The sequence below is a fragment of the Crassostrea angulata genome, chromosome 10 (genome assembly GCF_025612915.1).
Source record: "Crassostrea angulata isolate pt1a10 chromosome 10, ASM2561291v2, whole genome shotgun sequence".
Classification (NCBI taxonomy): domain Eukaryota; kingdom Metazoa; phylum Mollusca; class Bivalvia; order Ostreida; family Ostreidae; genus Magallana; species Magallana angulata.
In genome coordinates, this window is record NC_069120.1 from 22,932,438 (window position 1) to 22,950,109 (window position 17,672).

The following is a 17,672-nucleotide window of genomic DNA, read 5'->3' on the forward strand; positions in this document are numbered from 1 at the left end:
ATAATGGTTTTAATACACCATAACATGATGTTAGTACTGCATATAATGAACTTATCACCTAATGTCAAGAAGCTGCACTGCATAAAAGGATTTTGCAACTGCACATGAAGAGTGTACCATATAACATAACGATTGAACAATAGTTCATTATGAGTTTAGCTCTGTATGAAATGAGTTTATCATATCATATAAAGATTTATTCATAGCACATAATGAATAAACTACTGCACATAATGATCTTACGACATAACGTAATAATGTTACCACTTCATATAAAGATTTTACCCCTGAATATAATGGTGAAATAACAGTATATAATGATGTTAGCACTGCATATAATGATGTTAGCACTGCATATAATGATATTAATATTGCATATAAAAAATATACCAATTCATATAATATGAAATTGACCTTAAGGCAGCTATGGCATTCCATAAGTTTTCCTAAAATATATCTCTATGGTATGACATCTTTCAAGCACGCAGCATCAGGGGGAACCGGGGCCCCTTTTTGGAAACAGTAGGGTTTTTTTCCCCCTGCAATTAAAATATTGAAGGACCTACGTACCCGGCCCTTACCGTGATCCCCAACTTTTAAGTTAGCATGCGAAATCACTCCAATTGCTTTTAATGTATAGTTATTATTTTCATTCTTTTCTTTCTTTGCATGCATGCTGTCCTCGTATATGTCAAGAAAATTAAAGGGTCCGGGTTTTTTTTATCTTTCTGTCTTTCTGTCTTTCTTTTTTTTTTTTTGTTTAAATACAGTGTCTCTTTTAAAAATGTCCGGGTTATTTAAAACGACACTGCATGCCTGTTTTAACAAATTTGTGAGACATTTGAGATTTCCAAATTATACCATCATTATCTGAAACCTAAAAACTGTTATCATATATGCCATAATGGTCACCATAGACATATAACGTTATATGTCTATGTGGTCACGAAATAAGAATGATACAGGGTTTTTATACGAAATACTCTTGATCAAATTGTTTGAAACTAGGTCTGCGCGCGCAGTTTGTTTACAACATGGCGGTAAAGGAAACGAATTTCAACTTTTGATTAACAAATGGAGCTCTTTTACAAATTATACCATCGATTTTGATGAATGAAAATTATTTTAGTACCTAATTATCATTTACATTAGAGATGTCACAGCGTAAGTTTGTTATTTTGAATGTTACACATTTATCGAAGCAAAATCTGTAGAACTTAAAGCGTGATAAAACTTGTCTCGGCTTTAAGCTTTGCATGTTAATTCTTTCAAGATATAACGAATGAATTCCATTACAAGTTTTAAAATGGGCAAACATAAATAAAACATATTTATTGAGTTATTGTATGTCAATTTTTCTTTTGCTTTTACATGTTTTTTGTTAACACGACAAAGGCAGGACCGGGGGGGGGGGGGGGGGGGGGGGGCTATAAATGCATGCATCATTGCATGGTGTATTGTGTATCATTAGTATATGTCCGACTATATGGTTTATATATATCTATACATGCAAGCTCAAAACTTGTATACTTAGGCACCCAAAAATTGTTTTACAGTATACTTCATAATTTTAATTAATTAATTATTTAGCGATATTTTTTCACTGGCATATTATGTGAAATTATGTTTATTATCATTTTATGCAAGGTTATTTGCTATTTAGAGCAATATAGCTTAATCAAAAGATTATTGTGATCTTTATTCAGCCTATTGAATATTTACTTTGCAGAAAAAAAGTTTGAAACTAAATTTATTTCTAATACTTTTTAAAAATATAGTTTGGCAGCATCCATATGTTAACGTGTTTAAGCATCTAGACGTAGCATCATGGAAAAAAGCTACAAAAGAGGGAGAAGTCAATGCTATTATGGTACGATACATTTATGAATTGTTACATCTATCATATATTGAATATTACTAACAAATTAAATTAGTTAATACATGTACATGTACTATGAACTTTTTTAAAGATACTCTGAGTAATATTTCAATCAATATGACAAAACAAACCCAACGAAATATTATAATTCCAACCCCAGCATATTTGTTATCATTCAATTCTCTAAAAGTTTGTAAATATTGCTCATGTTTAACTCTTTTATTTTAGACGTGCAGTTTTTAGCTTATTCTCATTCAAGAATTTCTTATATATGTATTTCAGGACAAAGCCATCAAATGCACTGTCCACAAAATAACTGGCTCCATCCCTGCTGGAAATTACATACAATTGCCAAAGTTGCAATCCCAGTCCCTGGGTCTAACAGGGAAATACATATACATTCTTTTCAAACCCATTCCTACAAAGTACTTTGTGGTGCACATTGATGTTGCTACACAAGACAACCTAGTTGTGAGAATATCATTCTCAAACTTATTTAAAGAATTCAAATCCACATCCACTTGGCTGCAGTTTCCTTTTCTTTGCAATACACCAAAAGGTTCTGTTCATTCACTAGCAGCTGTTGGAAGTAAAGGTAATTACTATGTTACATTTACCCTGTCAATATCTGTAGAACTTTTCTGTCAAGATATCAATTGCAAGTGCTTCTTTTTTTTTTTTTTTTTTTTTTTTTTTTTTTTTTTATATACAAAACATACAAGTATTTGTCATTCTGTTTTAACGGTCTTTTAATTCTATGATATGTCCTCTTGATTAAACTTGTGAACATAAAACTTCAGATCATGGCGGTGTTGCTCCCTTGGCTACAAGATGGACAGTTTTGTGCATGGACTTCAACCATGTCTTGTCATTATATTTGAACAGAAGGTTTTCCTACTTGAAAAGTGTCCGACTTTGTGCCAACATGATGGTCAAAAATATATTTACCAGTGATAATTTATATGAGCCAGGTAAATCTTTATAAAATTTAGTGATAATCAAGTGTCTTGAGAGTGGTAATGTGTATACTTTTACGGTTTTATAAATGAAAAATTTAGGGCTATATTCTAATTACTTTGGATTTGTAGGACTAACATTAGAGAAAGCAAAGAAGGCTGGTTTACTAGGTAAAGGATTGAATCCTATGCCTAGAGAAATGTCATTCCCAGCTCAAAGGGGAGAGAACTGGAATGATTTGTATGACTTTATCAGGTACATATCAGATTCATTCTCAGCATATTAAAGGAGCTAGCTCAAACAATAAGGAATAATGAGTTTTCAGCAATCGACTTATGAAAAGAGATAAAACAATAAGCATTTGTTAGACATATATAGTAATTGAGTAAGAAGGAAATAATGCAGGTAATGATGGCCAAAGTACTAATAAGTATTTTTAATAAAATATTTTTCAGGTTTCCAAATGACAGCACAAAGAAACCCTTTGACTCAATACAGTTTCCAGATGACCCAGAAATCAGACAAGGTTAATGATTTAACTATATTTATAATATTACATAATTTTTGCATGAGTGGATTGGGGGGAGGGGGCTTTGATTTTGAGAGTTTCTGACTTAATGTATAAAAGTAATAGTGTATCAGAAAATGACCAGGGAAATTGAATTTTGTAGATGTACCCAATGGTGCAGACCCTAAAAGAGTGGCTCCTCGAACTGTTAACATCAGCCAGTGTGTTACTGACCGAGTGTCTATGATAGACAAAATCACACACCCAAAGCAGGTCTGTGGCCAGAGTGTTGTACTTTAGCATGTTGTATTATGGATCATTTTGAAAAGTGGTGAAAATCTTTGCGATATTTTCAAGTAAAGTGCATTATAGCCATCAGTTGTTACTGACTGTAAAATACATTTACATTGTACAGTTGTATATTTTCTTGTATGACTACTAGGTACTTCAACTTTGTATACCATTGTTGTATTTTATGTTCTGCGTCTAGTTTTTATGTAAGGGTAATAATTTGCAGAAGGTGAAGCGGCATAAAGTGACGACAGAGCTGCCCTTTGTGGGAGTGGATGATATGAGCATTGTAAAGGACTCTGCGGGGGAAGTCCATGTGTTTGCTCACCCCGAGGAAGAGGTGGTCATTCACCAGGAGAATCCCAAGACTGGGGAGGTAGGGCAAGATGGTCATGTCAATCAATCATCAGTTGACTTGTTTAAAAAGAGTGAAGTTACTGTACACTCATAATCTTCTGCCTGAAGAATTTTTTATATGTTTCCAAACTTGAGTTTATGATTTAACATTGACCTAATTTCATCAGAATTGCTTTATGGAGGGGGAATTTACTTCCATGTATGATATGAAAAGGATAATATGAAACGTAACTTTTTTCTGATTCAAAACAGCTGAGGCAAGTAGCAAAGATGCCCACTGGCTCATACTTGCAACCCAAGAATCCTGAATGTAAGGTATGTACATCACTTTCATTATTGTCGTTTTGAGGAAAATCTTCTATTCTTTGGAAAGAATTGTGGTAAAAGAAAATCACAGTATAATGTTTTGCTTAATATTAAACATTCAGAGCCTAGAACCAGACCCAATTCTCAGACTGAAAAGAATTGTAGGATTTGGTGGATGTTCTTTTAGAGATGTAAGTCTTAAAAGTACTATTAATCTTGGTTTGTTTCCAATGTTTGGTTCTTTAACTTCTTAAAATAAAGATAAACAAAGGTTATATAAAAAAACATTATTTGAATTTCCATTCCAGGCCCTTTGGTCCCCAGACGGCTCTACTGTAGTGTACCCATGCCATGCTGTGGTGATAGCAATGAAAGTGAATAATGGGCATCAACGATTCTTCATAGGCCACACAGATAAAGTATGACCTAATTACTGGTATACTTATCTAGAAAAATAAGATGAAAATTATTTGCACAAACAAGCTTAAAACCTGTATTTAATCCACCTCATTCAAAGGAATTTTATACCGGTCAAAGGAATATTGCTGTAGATATTTAACTTGACTTACATTGGTAGGTGTCCTGTGTTGGTTTGAATGGTGCTGGGACTCTCCTTGCGTCTGGACAGACTGGCCCCCTCAGTGTGGTCAGAGTCTGGAAGTTTGACACCGGGGAATGTATGGCCATGACAAAGACACATGCTCATTCTCTGCATTCCCTCAGGTAAATGAAACCTCTGCGAAAGAGGTATTTGTAGAATGATTTGAGTGCTAAAGTAAAAGAGTCTCGTGGTACACATTATCATTGGAGAAATATTAATTTTGTGTCTTTGACTCTTCTTGGCCATTTTCTTTCAGTTTTTCTCATAGAGGAAGTACTCTGTGTGGAGTGGGAAAGGACAGCCATGGGAAAAATGTAAGGCAACAGATTCTCTTTGTTTGAAGATGTTAAGTTTTTGTTTCTTGTTAATATTTTACTTACTAATAAATTTATAATTTATTCACTGTAGATGGTTGTGATATGGAACACTTCAAAAGTAATGAAGAACAGAGAAGTCAGTGTCATGGCAAAAGCACACTCTGATGTTGACATTTCAAGGATAAAGATAGCATCATTTGATGATACAAGGTAAACAAAACTAAATTCTTCCTATGCATTTTAAACTTTGAGATTAGATGAACTTGCATTCGTTAAAGCCTTGTTATTAATTATGCTAAAATACGGTTGATTAACTTCTGTTGATGTATGAAAGAATGGTGTCCTGTGGGCGTGACAATGTGAGGTTGTGGAGGGTCAAAGAAGGTCAGTTGAGGTCAGCTCCTGTCAATTTAGGAGAGTATCATCTGATGGAGTTTACAGACGTCTGTTTTGAAGCTGGATATCATGCAGACAAAGATCCAGCAGAAAGGATTGTGTGAGTAACTTGCATTTATATGTTATCTCTCTGTCTCTATTTCAGTAATGAATAAAGTTCCTTGAAAATCTTGAAAATGGGTAACTACTAACTACCTCTTTGAGACTGAAAGTATCCAACTTTGAACATTAAGAAGGCTACAATATAAAATGTTTCCTTGATTAAAAAAATATTTGCAGCATAAATCGCATTATGTATTTAATTCTTTCTCTGTATATACATGTACACATAAAGTAAAAGTCATTGAATAAAGCTCAAACCCTGCATATTGTATTCTCTGATCTTGTCTTCCAGTTATGCATGTAGTAAGACAGGGCATGTGTTTGAAATAGACCTTCAGAAAGTCACAATAAAACATGTCCGCAGACTTCTACCCAATGAAAATAAGGCAGGGAAAGACAAACAGAAAGGTCAGATCCAGTGTGTCCAATATTTATATTAACATGAAGGTTGTGTAACATCTGCAGATAAATGTACCATGTAACTGTAAATTAATTTATTTTTTTTGTACCAGGCACAGGCCTTGCAATAAACTGCATGAGTGTGAATGAGACCTTCTGTGTCATGGGGTCAGATGATGGGTATTTGAGACTGTGGCCACTGGATTTTGAGCATGTGTATCTTGAAGCTGGTAAGCAATGTTTCCCACCAAATGTAATTTGGATGTGATTTGTACGAAACCAATAGTATATAAACATCTTATGACCTGACCTAATTTTCAGAACATGAGGGGCCTGTTACAGCAGTAGACTTCTCTGCAGATGGAATGAAAATACTGGCAGGAACATCAACAGTGAGTTGGTTTTTATTCTGGAAATTAATCATTGATAGATATTGAGTAAATACCTTCATGGTGTACATTGTCACTTTTTGATGTCTTTCTCACCCCCTTCTGATGCCTCTGACAGGGTAATCTTGGAATACTTGACATCTCTACCCGTGGATACACCACTGTTATGAGATCCCACACAGGGAGAATTTCTGGTGTAGCAGTGGACCCCTACAGGAAACACATGGCGACAGTGTCCAGTGATTTCACCATTAGAGTTTGGGACTCAGAAACTCTGCAACAGGTTAAGACACATCTACAGCTAAATTTTTAATTTTACATTTATATCTAAAATATACCGCAGTAACACAGTTTGAGCTACTGGGAAAAGGTATTTTATGCGGAATAATATGGTTTGTCCACATACTAGTAACTTCTTTTCTTAAAACCCTTTCAGTTTATAAATTTCCTACACCCTGTTTATGCTCCAATAAGGTGAATAGCCATTGAATTCATTCTAAAATTTTTATCATATTCTTTATTATTGACCCTTATTATCACGGTATCCTACAATACTGTATTGTGATTTGGACCAATATGTATACCAAATTCATGAGTCAGGATCATAGTACTCAAGAAACTCTGAGTCATTTCTTGCTTTCTTTTTCAGCTGTATGATTTCAGTGCACCCGATGAATGCCCCTGTGCTATATCTTACCACCCGTCAAGACAGATATTTGCCTGTGGGTTTGAGAGTGGAGTTGTACGTGTATTCAATGTCCAGACAACCAGCATGCTGGCTGAACACAAGTATGCCAAATTCTATCGTTAATTTGTAAAAATTACTCTTTCCAACAAATGTACATCAAAATGTACAGTTACCACCATTTTAATGGTGTCACTTTTGAAGTTAATGAAAACAAAAAGGAAAACCACTGGTTTGAAGTACACATACCTACGCTTTGTAAAATTGTACAGTCTTGAGCAAAACTGTTCACTATTCTCCTATCTTTTTAAAACTTGATGATGTTTGTGTTACAGACAGCACCGCGGTAAGATAATTGGCTTGGCGTTCTCCCCGGTGGGGGACTACCTGTACAGTGCGTGCTCCCTGGGCTCCCTGTCACTGTATGATGCTGAGTCAGACCGCTACACCTTACTGAGACTTCTGGCTAACACTGTGGTCAGGACAGACCGACTGGGACCAGAGGCCATTGCTGTTAGTCCTGATGGCAGGAGGGTGGCTTTCATTGGACCCTCTGAGTTTACAGTCTGTGTGGTGGATGCCAAATCTTTAAGTGAGGTTAGTTGGATTCTTCTGTTCAAATCAAACATACAGAAAATCTTTAAGTAGGGTACCCAAAACTCTCCAAAACATGAACTTTAGTAAGCAGTTTTAATGTACCAGTAATGCTGGATATTTCTCTCTACCAGAATCAAACTTTAATGATTTATAAACTTTTACCTAGTATCAAATTTTAAAAATTTCTTGTACTAAATAAGCATTTCTGTTTGTGTTAGGTTCTGCGAATAGATATTTCCAGTAGCAGTGCCTGTGATTCCAAGTCTGGTAACTTGGACTCAGCTGAGCGAGTCTACTTTGCACCTCAAAGTCTGGGTCACCTCCTGGTGACAACCACCAACAACAAACTCCTGAAGTTTGATGCCAAATCTGGAAGACTTCTCTCAGAGGTACTTAATTTAGTGACCAAATGTACAAAGTATTTTGCCTCAAATTTCTCATTGTTTTTTTGTGTTGTGTACTTCCTGTACATGAACAATGAGCTTGTGTTATTTGTGTGTAGATTGGAAACATTCATCGCAGTGGCTGTAGTTGTCTGGCAGTCTCAGAGTCAGGGCGCCACCTGGTCACTTGTGGGGACAAAGTGATCAAAGTCTGGGACTACAACATGAAATTGGACATCAACTTTCAGGTGAAATTATATCCCAGTCTGAATATTTCAAAGGAATAAAAAGAGTCACATGGAAAAGTGTTAATGTTTAAAATACATGTACTTAACCTTTGTGAACAAAATGTCAAAATTCTCTTGTATGTATACGCTTGTAATGAATTGATGCCTATAGCAAAGTAATTTTCATTCCCTGTGACTTTATTACATGTTGTATACTTGACTAATATAACAAATTACTCTTATAACGAAGCAAAGTCCCCTATCCCCAGCACTTCGTTAAAAGCGTGATTCACTGTATGTACTTTAACAACTAAGTAAGGACTTTTTTTGTCTATATGCAGGTTTTTATTGGACATTCTGAAAATGTTAGTAAGGTGATCTGGACTCCTGATGGGAAGAATGTCTTAAGTGTAGGGGAAGCTATTTATCTGTGGGATTTCATGGCATTTAGGCCTCCTTCACCTCCCAATGAGTAAGCAACAGATCATTTTCTTATTGTTTAATGCATTTTACTTTTTAAGACAGTGAAAAATTTATTCTTAATATCAACAAAGACACTTAAACTTATATAAAATGTTAACAGTAATGACTATGTGTATTGCAATAATGATTCTTATATTATTTACCACTGATTTTCTCTCTCACACAGAAAATACAGCTTTAATTTCTTTGTCTTTTTCAGAGGAAGACAAGTAAGGGAGACAAGTTTTCCAGCCTACCCCAAACCAGGTAAAATGAACCCCTCCTTAGACTTAGACTTGATGATTTCATGTTCATGTTCCTGCAGAATCAATATTCACCTTTTTAATACCTTTTAACAACAGAGAGAGTTGGAGACAGCCTGCAAGATCTAAGCCGGAGTCTGGCTGATGCGTACCTGGAGATGCCTCGTCGAACACCACCTAGACCCATGCGCCCAATGAATGCTGGATCACCGGGTCGCTCCATTGATTCCAGGAGGTCATCCCCGGGTCGCGTTGCAGACTTGAGTTCAATACACAAGGTCTATGAAGGTTGGTGTTTTACATCTATTTACAATATGTAGCATTCCAGATTTTCAATTCTTTACCAGTAACAGTGTCAGGGACTTAAAATTTTTAATGATGCTGAATGACAATTTCCTTTGGCTCATGAATTTACATACAGATATAAAAAAAACTCCACCATATTCTGCTGAAAATTTCTATATAACCAACTTATACAAGCACTGATTTCTTTTCTGTTTAGATACCATAAGCAGTTCTGTGCTTGTGGATAGGACAGCTGAGAGAAACATTATGACAGATCAAACCAGTGAATGTGATTCTGTAAGTTTGGCATTCATGCCATTGATTCATAATTGCAGTCATTACATGTAGTGATGGAATTCTTTTCAAATATATATGTATTGATGTTGAGCAGTAGCAGTTTACAGATGTCGTTTCTATACATGTATTTTCATATTCATTTTAGGTTGAAGTACATGTATTACCTAAAAACTTGCCACAGAACTTATCAGATTCTTACCAAAAGTTAAGATCAGCTGAAAATAGTCGACAAAACACTCCAGTTAAAAGCAGAACTAAAAAAGCTTTTGGGAAGAGACCCAGCACAGCATCTCCAACAGGGGAACCAGTTAAACCATTGTGTGCTAAACACTTCATTGCCAGAGAGAAGGAATATGGACTGGCTCAAGTAAGCATGATGTATTTCTTGTATTACCTGGTATAAAACCATATTTACAATTGGTTTTCATTCATTACATGTAGAAAAGCTTTTTAACATTGCTATGGTACTCTTCACTGGTTTATAAGTGAAGAGTTTCATATCTGCATTGTATATGTAGCTTTTTAATCCAATATATGTTTACATTTAAATGGACGATATGAATCTTACAGTGTCACTTCATGTATTTCTTTTTGCTGTGTTTTAGAGGCGATATACAGCCCCACCTAATCAGGCTGGAGTGAAGTTGAAGTCTGTCATTGGTTATAATGGCAATGGCCGAGGGAACATGGTCTGGCATCCAGACTCAGGTACAGAAAAATAGCCCCAAAGTTTTAAAATTAAGTCACTCAGACCAATATTTGTGAAAAAATTCAATCTAATTAGCCATTGTTAATTCAGTTTTTTGCAATTGTGTAAATTTGTGAGGACCAATTTTCAAGGGTTGTCAATTTTTCAAAGGTTTGTGCGGGATGTTATTTTGTGGATTTATTTGTGTACCCAGTAAATTAAAATGGAGCCAGTACATTTATGTTTCTTGATTTTTGGGGATACTTAGTTGTGGGTGACAGGTACCAATGTACATGTAATTCATGAGAGTTGAGCCACTACAAATTCTAAACATTCTACAGTAATAAATTTGATATTCCAGCTCTCTTTATCTACACTTGTGGTGCTGTGATTATTATGGAGGACCTTGGCTCAGGAAAACAAAATTTCTTAATGGGTAAGGAATATGACTTCTCCACTTCAAACTCATTATAAAACGCTAAATAAATACATTTACACAGAAGGTTGTTCCGTTTTTAGATGTAGATGTTCATGTATTCTAAACGAAAATCCATTTAGATTTACAACTACATGTTTTACAATATATCCTGTCAAATACATTAATTTAAGCATGATTTATGGTATGATCTGCTATTAAACCTTTATCAAAATATCACTGTTCAGCAAATAAATTAATCGCAATTATCTAAATTTTAATTGTACAGGTCACACAGAAGAAATATCAACAATAGCAATTCAGAATGATAGTCAGGTACGTAAAAAAAATACTTGCTATACATATATAATGTTATATGTACTTACAAACAAACATTGTACATGTACAATAAATACCGTGTGCACTGTGAATGTGTTGGAGGCTGAAAGACTGTTGACCTCCATGCTTGACGAACGGAGGATGACATGAACTTTATTATTATTTATCAGATGTTTTAATTTGTGGCAGAATTTACCAGTACAATAAAATGATTCACCTTAATTTTTTTTTAACTTTTCAGGCTTTGGCCTCAGCCAGTGGGTCGTTTGGAATCTCCCCGAGTCAGATCTGTATCTGGGACTTACAACAACAAGTGTGTAAGAAGGTCCTCAGTCACCATGAACATAACATTGTATGCCTTGATTTCTCCAGGGATGATCGATTCCTGATCTCTGTTGGTAAGTTCTCTTAAATTCTCCTTTATTTTTTAATACATACATGTATATGTAGCTCCAAAATGCAAGAGAAAAGTGTTATACAATGAGACAAAAAGACAAGCAGAGAAAAGAAGAAATTTAGAGAAGGGTATTTAAATTTACAATGTTTTGTAAATTGATTGCAGAATAAGGAAATGTTTGGGATGACTAATCTTTTCATGTCAAATTCATCCCGATTTTTGTTCTAGGTGACTACCAGGATTGCACCATTGTTGTATGGAGCACACGGAATTATGAAATCCTGACCACATCCAAGGCAACCTCTGCCATTCATGACTTGAAATGGGATCCGTTTTCTGTCAATGAATTTGTGTCTGTAGGGCAGGATGGATCTGTGCTCTTCTGGCTGTTAGATGAAACTAAAAATAATGCTTGTCTGAATGTTCATGAGGCTGAAGTACCAGAGGAACTGTTACAAAAACATGGAGTAAGTGAATCTCATTTGATTCCTTTAAAACAAATTATTTGTGTTACCTTATTTGATATGTCAACATAATACGTTTATATGCAATTCCTCGTATATACACACAAAGTGAGTCGGCATGATTGACATTATCTAGGAGTAAAAGGTGTGCAACCTGTAGTCAAGGATACGGTGGATTACTCAAGTTTGCCTCTTTCAAAAATGTATTTGGCTGTTAGGCAGAAACAGTTGTTCCATTATTTATTTTTGTTCACATTGCTTTTAGAGCTCTGATGTTGTGGAGTTTACCTCCTTGGACTTCTCAGGAGACAGTACTCTATACATTGCCACAAACAATGGGAAAGTTTCTGCCTGGGACACGAGGCACAACACATGCTTCATGCACTGGGAGGCAGACAACTCAGAGATTGGTATGTGGCCTTAATATGTAAAATTGTTTCTTCCATGGGACTTTGATTCATACAGATATTGTAAAAAAATAAAACTTTACTGCAAATAAAGAAGTCTCAAGATTCTTTGTTGTGTATCGATAATCTCCAGCAAATTACATGACTGTATTTTAAATATTTGTAATATTTTAGTGATTTTCATTTTATATGTCTTTCCTTCTTGCAGATACTGTTATCTGTAGAAATGGCCGCCTGTTGACAGGTAGTGTGGGTAAGAACCTGCGGATGTGGTCACTGACTGGGGTCAGAGATATGAGGTCCGGAGACAGTCCCAGCATGCCTTGTGGTGGTCTTACAATGGAGGATGAGATGAACCTAGAAGGTTCTGTAGTTGCAGCAGCTTTTGATGAGGCTTTGGATATGGTTAGTAACTCAACAGAAGACCATCGTATAGGAACTGTTGAAATAAAGAGGTTTTGTCCTTGTTTTATTAAAAATTACATGTAGTTTTGTATTTTATACATGTAATTTTACTTTTCAGGGGATTGTTGGAACAAGCTCTGGAACTTTATGGTACATTAACTGGCCAGAGCGAGAGAGTATTCGTCTAATTTCTAGTCATGTACAAAAGGTATGTTATAAATGCTTTATGGTTTGATTTTCCAGCTCAATTATCAGACACATGTGGCATTTCAACTGTAATACTTGCAAATTTTTTTTACATTCAGATAAACAGCCTGTCTAGCTTTGGCAGTGAACACATGGCCACCTGTTCTGATGATGGAACACTTAGACTATGGACTGTTGCCAGCAGAGAACAGGCCTTGCAATTCCAGGTCTTAGATCAGGTAGACTTAAACTCTTTGTTTAAAGACAAGATAAACTTGATGCCCTAAAACACCACTCTCCCATCTTTATTCTGTTGTTTGCTGAATATGTGTTTTGTTATACAGAAATGCACTTGTCTGGCTTTTGCTCCCGGTGAGCTTCCGGCTGCTGATGATATGAAGGAGAAGAGCATGGTGAACTTGCCATTTGTTGTGGCAGGGTATGGGGATGGGACTGTCAGGATGTTTGATATCAACAAGGAGGAAATGGTTCTCAAGATGCATCCTCACGCAGTATCAGTCACTGCCATAAGTTTTTCCTCAGATGGTTAGTCAACCAATATCAATTGTAGACACATTGAGAGGAAATATATCTCTATAATTTGCTCAGAGGATAGAATATAAACAAAAGATAGATGTGCTAAAGCATTATATATGCATGTGTACATTTAAATAGAAAGCCATCAGCTGCAATCTAATTAAAAATTATTATTGTTCCTTTATCTGCTCTTGTACGAAGAGGATCTCATGCACACATGTGTTTGACAATAACAATATTTCTTTTTATTTAAAGATTATTCTCAGTAAGTTATTTTAGTACTGGCACCTATGCTCATGTATGGTGATCATATGTGAGCAGATCAAAGGATCTAATTTGAACTGGATTGAAAAAGATGGTTTTGATATCTTGATGTTGATAACTGTATTTTCATTCAAGATATTCTTCATTTACAGGAAGAATGATAATATCTGGGGGAAGTGATGGGCTAATTGCTGTTAGTAGCCCTACCACAGGAATGACAGTACGAGTCATCAGTGACCACAAGGGGGCCCCCATTACTAATATAGATGTCACCACTAGGCAGGTCAGTCCAAAAGTACATTCATTCTTGTAAACCAGGTACCTGTATTTTGTAGACAAAAATCCTGATACTCTATGTTGTATGATCTGTAAATACATGTACGTTTATCTTGTACAAAAACATTGAGAATTTTACAAGGATTGGCCAAATAAAGTATTACAATGCATTATGTTTGTAGGAAATAGATTCTCCAGTATCCGCACCCTATCTGTGGTTGGCTACCAGTGCTGATAGGCGTGTCAGTGTTTGGTCAGCTGATTGGACGAAAGATTTCTGCGAGCTTGTTGATTGGTTAACCTTCCCTGCCCCTGCTTTCCTGCCTGATGGTTCAGTGGTGTCAAATAAAGACAAGGTAAAAAAAAATGATAAAATAGATTCAACATGTGATCGCATTTTCAAAACATGTATTTTATGCTCCAATTTTGCATCATGTAGAAATCTTGTGAGAAGCTGCCTCCATCTTTGGCCAAATTCTCAACAGAAGAAGATGATGTATTAGTGTATGTTGGTTATGGAATGCAGAAATGTATCCAGTTTTACAGTTTGTCACAAAGAAAGGTACATAGTTTCTGGTGAAGTGACTTATTATAGTTTGAATGCTATACTTGTACATGTATGTTAATGTAAATGCATATGAACCTGTTTCAAGTATACCAAGCCAGTGTTTAGCAATACTTTATATATTACAGGTTATAAGAACAGCTCCTCTGACTCACTGGTCTAACTGCCTGGATGTATCAGAAGGAACCCCATTGATAGCAGTCGGAGTCAATGGTAAGTGGTAAAACTATGTAATAGCATAGCATTATTTTACTTTTAATTACATTTACTGGTATTTATTGGTTCAGTACCAATAATGCCTGTGTCATGAATATCAGATACTTTAAATAGCTTCTGGATCTGAAAAAATAGTGAAACTTTGCTGGTACATGTGTGTTTTCTTGCACAAATACCAGTATATGTTTTTGAATAATGGTGAATTGCAAACATCGTTATAAATGTAAAAATATTAAATGTGATTGACAATTTATGTGTTTGGTTTCAGAACGCTTGGTTAAGTTGGTAGATTACTATGAAGGCAGCTTCCAGGATTTCATTGGTCACTGTGATACGATTGATGTTCTCCGATTTTCCCAGGATTCCAAACTCTTGTTTTCAGTGTCTCATTCCGAAATATTTGTTTGGGAGGTCACTGTGTAGGGCATGCTCATAAACTGTAAACAATACCTGTAGATTGTAGAAATGGACTAGAATGCATGTACCAGTAACCTATTGTTCACAATGCGTCAAAGACATTTCATTGACAGAAACTCATTAATTTTATGTGACAATTGATATTGCTGGAATTAAAGCCATGCCAGATTAACTCAATATGTAGAGGAATGAAATTAATGTTTGTGATATGTTTTTCAGACAGTACGTTAATGTACACTTATTTATTTTTAAACAAGTATATGTTGTTGCTTATCAGTAGTTATACATGTACTATGCATAGAGTACCATGAATAAAACATTATTATAACATATATATGAGCCTCCCTTTGATTTATATCAGTTTGTCACTTAACAGCAACCCTTCCATGTTTTTTGTTTATTCTATCAGAAATATTTAGATATACATTTCAAAAATTCAGACCTTTAAAATAAGATTTTAAACAGTCTATTCAAAACTGATTTCTTCAAAATCTTGTAAAATATTTACCTAAAATTTTGTTTATTAAATGTAAAATTCATATACCAGTTGAATATCGAGGACCTGGTATATATAATGCTCCAATGATGATGTACAGTCACAACAGAAATTAATTACCGGTATTTCACATTTCATCTGTAAATAATATGGTTTATAACTTTTATTAGATGTGTGGCAATCTGCTGGTCATCAAAAGTTTAAATCATTGACATTTTATTGATCAACAGACATGTGTATCTGATTACAGTACAAATAGCCATGGATGGTTGCCTTCAGGCATCATTTCAGACCATTACCAATCCCAAATTTTATTGTCCAATTTTTAGCCATTTGCCATCAGATAAAGTTTCAATATAAAATCTAAATTTGGAAATTTTGTTTTATTTCACTCTAGCATCAGGAGTAAGAGTAAAGTTCATTTTGAGAGCTGTGTAATTTTTGTTTACAATAAGCCCATTTTTACAATGTATGCTGTTGCATTTACATGGCTACTTGGGGTATCAGCAGCGTTAGGCCAGACAGCTGAAAGTAAGTTTTTATGTTGTTAAATTTATATTTAGGAAATTACACTGAATGTATAAATACTGACTTAGAATAAATTCATCCAATTATGTTAAAGTATACATGTATTATAGTTTTCTTATAATTTTTTTTTCATTTTTCTGCTGCTTTAAGGAACAAATTAATAACTGATTCTTCAACTCTTTGTTATTTGATAGTACATGTATCCAATATATAAAAATTGTCTTGACCTGAATTTTTAATTCACAGATCCTTGTACATACTTAAGGGGGATAACTGGTCTTAGTTTTTACGAGTCGCGACATTCCAATGGGCAGTGGATTGATATGAACTGTGCCCAGGGATCCGCATACAATGATCAAACCTGTTCATGTTCCGATTTCATTTCTGGTAAATCTTCATCTCAATTTTGAACATTCTAAATATTAATTTTCCTACCTACCAAATCATTTTGCAAATCAAATAATTTTTTAATTTGCAGCATTCTAGAAATGATGCTATTTTCTTTTCATTTTCAGGATGTAAGCTGTATGCCACTTCAAATGTAAATCAATTTGCCTACATTGTTAATGGCATTGTTTATTACAAGACCTGTTCCTTTGATACGGTGTACAAATCTGAATTCTGTGGCTGCTACTGAAATATTCATGGAAAAATGGTTAAGATTTCATAGATTTTAAATCATAGAATAAAATTCTTTATACAAGTGTCAATTTGATCCTTTTAAAAATGTCTGTAGTACATGTATGATTGTGTATCTAAATTAAAGGATCATTTAACTACAAAATATAGACATTATACTTCCAAATTGATACCAGTCAATGAGTTGTCATGACTGGTGAATTTATTAAAGTGTTTGTGTGTCAGAGAAAACACAAATATGCCCAAATACTTTGATATGAGAAACTGGTAAATGTCGGATGGAATGAGTGGCGATCAATTGATTGGCAATTCTGAAACTGATGGCCATTCCTTTTGTTTATTATTCCAAATCCATAAATGGGAGAGCAAAACTATTCAGAATTTGGGAGGTATTTACACAAAGACCATGTTATACATGTAAATACAGTTTAACTTCCATATCTTGAGCACTAATATCTTGAATACAAAGGATATGTTGAAAAGATTTGTAAGTCCTAACCACTTTTTTAAAAAAGTATTTGACCTTTGATATCTTAAGTGCTTTGGATATCTTGAAGTTTTTGAACAGTCCCATCTAGTTCAAGATAACGAAGTTTGACTGTACATGCCAAAAAGTATTAATTAAAAGTGTTTGGTGAGATATCCTTCAGAAAAGTGTGAGGAGCAAATTGGAATAAAGCATAAATTAATGGTAGTTATGAAAAATAAAAAAAGATATTCAGCAAGTTGGCC

The 17,672-nt window shown here is 34.8% G+C and overlaps 1 protein-coding gene across 1 annotated transcript; it reads left to right on the forward strand.

Annotated features, from left to right (window-relative positions):
* Positions 1-1,023: 1,023 nt before the first annotated feature.
* On the forward strand, positions 1,024-17,085 carry LOC128167004 (WD repeat-containing protein 90-like). The gene is made up of 45 exons (XM_052832490.1): positions 1,024-1,164; positions 1,779-1,870; positions 2,162-2,474; positions 2,680-2,850; positions 2,968-3,091; positions 3,292-3,362; positions 3,508-3,617; positions 3,862-4,011; positions 4,245-4,307; positions 4,421-4,489; positions 4,607-4,717; positions 4,876-5,021; positions 5,156-5,213; positions 5,308-5,426; positions 5,551-5,712; positions 6,007-6,122; positions 6,227-6,343; positions 6,435-6,505; positions 6,621-6,785; positions 7,152-7,291; positions 7,523-7,784; positions 8,003-8,173; positions 8,287-8,415; positions 8,736-8,866; positions 9,077-9,123; positions 9,219-9,407; positions 9,622-9,701; positions 9,847-10,068; positions 10,307-10,409; positions 10,751-10,825; positions 11,094-11,140; positions 11,385-11,541; positions 11,769-12,007; positions 12,270-12,414; positions 12,620-12,816; positions 12,935-13,024; positions 13,122-13,241; positions 13,347-13,548; positions 13,956-14,086; positions 14,262-14,435; positions 14,519-14,641; positions 14,773-14,857; positions 15,129-16,304; positions 16,548-16,688; positions 16,817-17,085. The coding sequence occupies exons 1-43, from the start codon at positions 1,155-1,157 to the stop codon at positions 15,281-15,283; spliced, it is 5,652 nt and encodes a 1,883-aa protein (XP_052688450.1). The 5' UTR covers positions 1,024-1,154; the 3' UTR covers positions 15,284-16,304; positions 16,548-16,688; positions 16,817-17,085.
* Positions 17,086-17,672: the final 587 nt, after the last annotated feature.

Excerpts from the sequence above, each read along its gene's own strand:
- LOC128167004 (XM_052832490.1), top strand. Across the intron at positions 4,490-4,606 it reads GTGGATGTTCTTTTAGAGAT|GCCCTTTGGTCCCCAGACGG; the intron begins GTAAGTCTTAAA and ends TTTCCATTCCAG. Across the intron at positions 7,785-8,002 it reads ATGCCAAATCTTTAAGTGAG|GTTCTGCGAATAGATATTTC; the intron begins GTTAGTTGGATT and ends TGTTTGTGTTAG.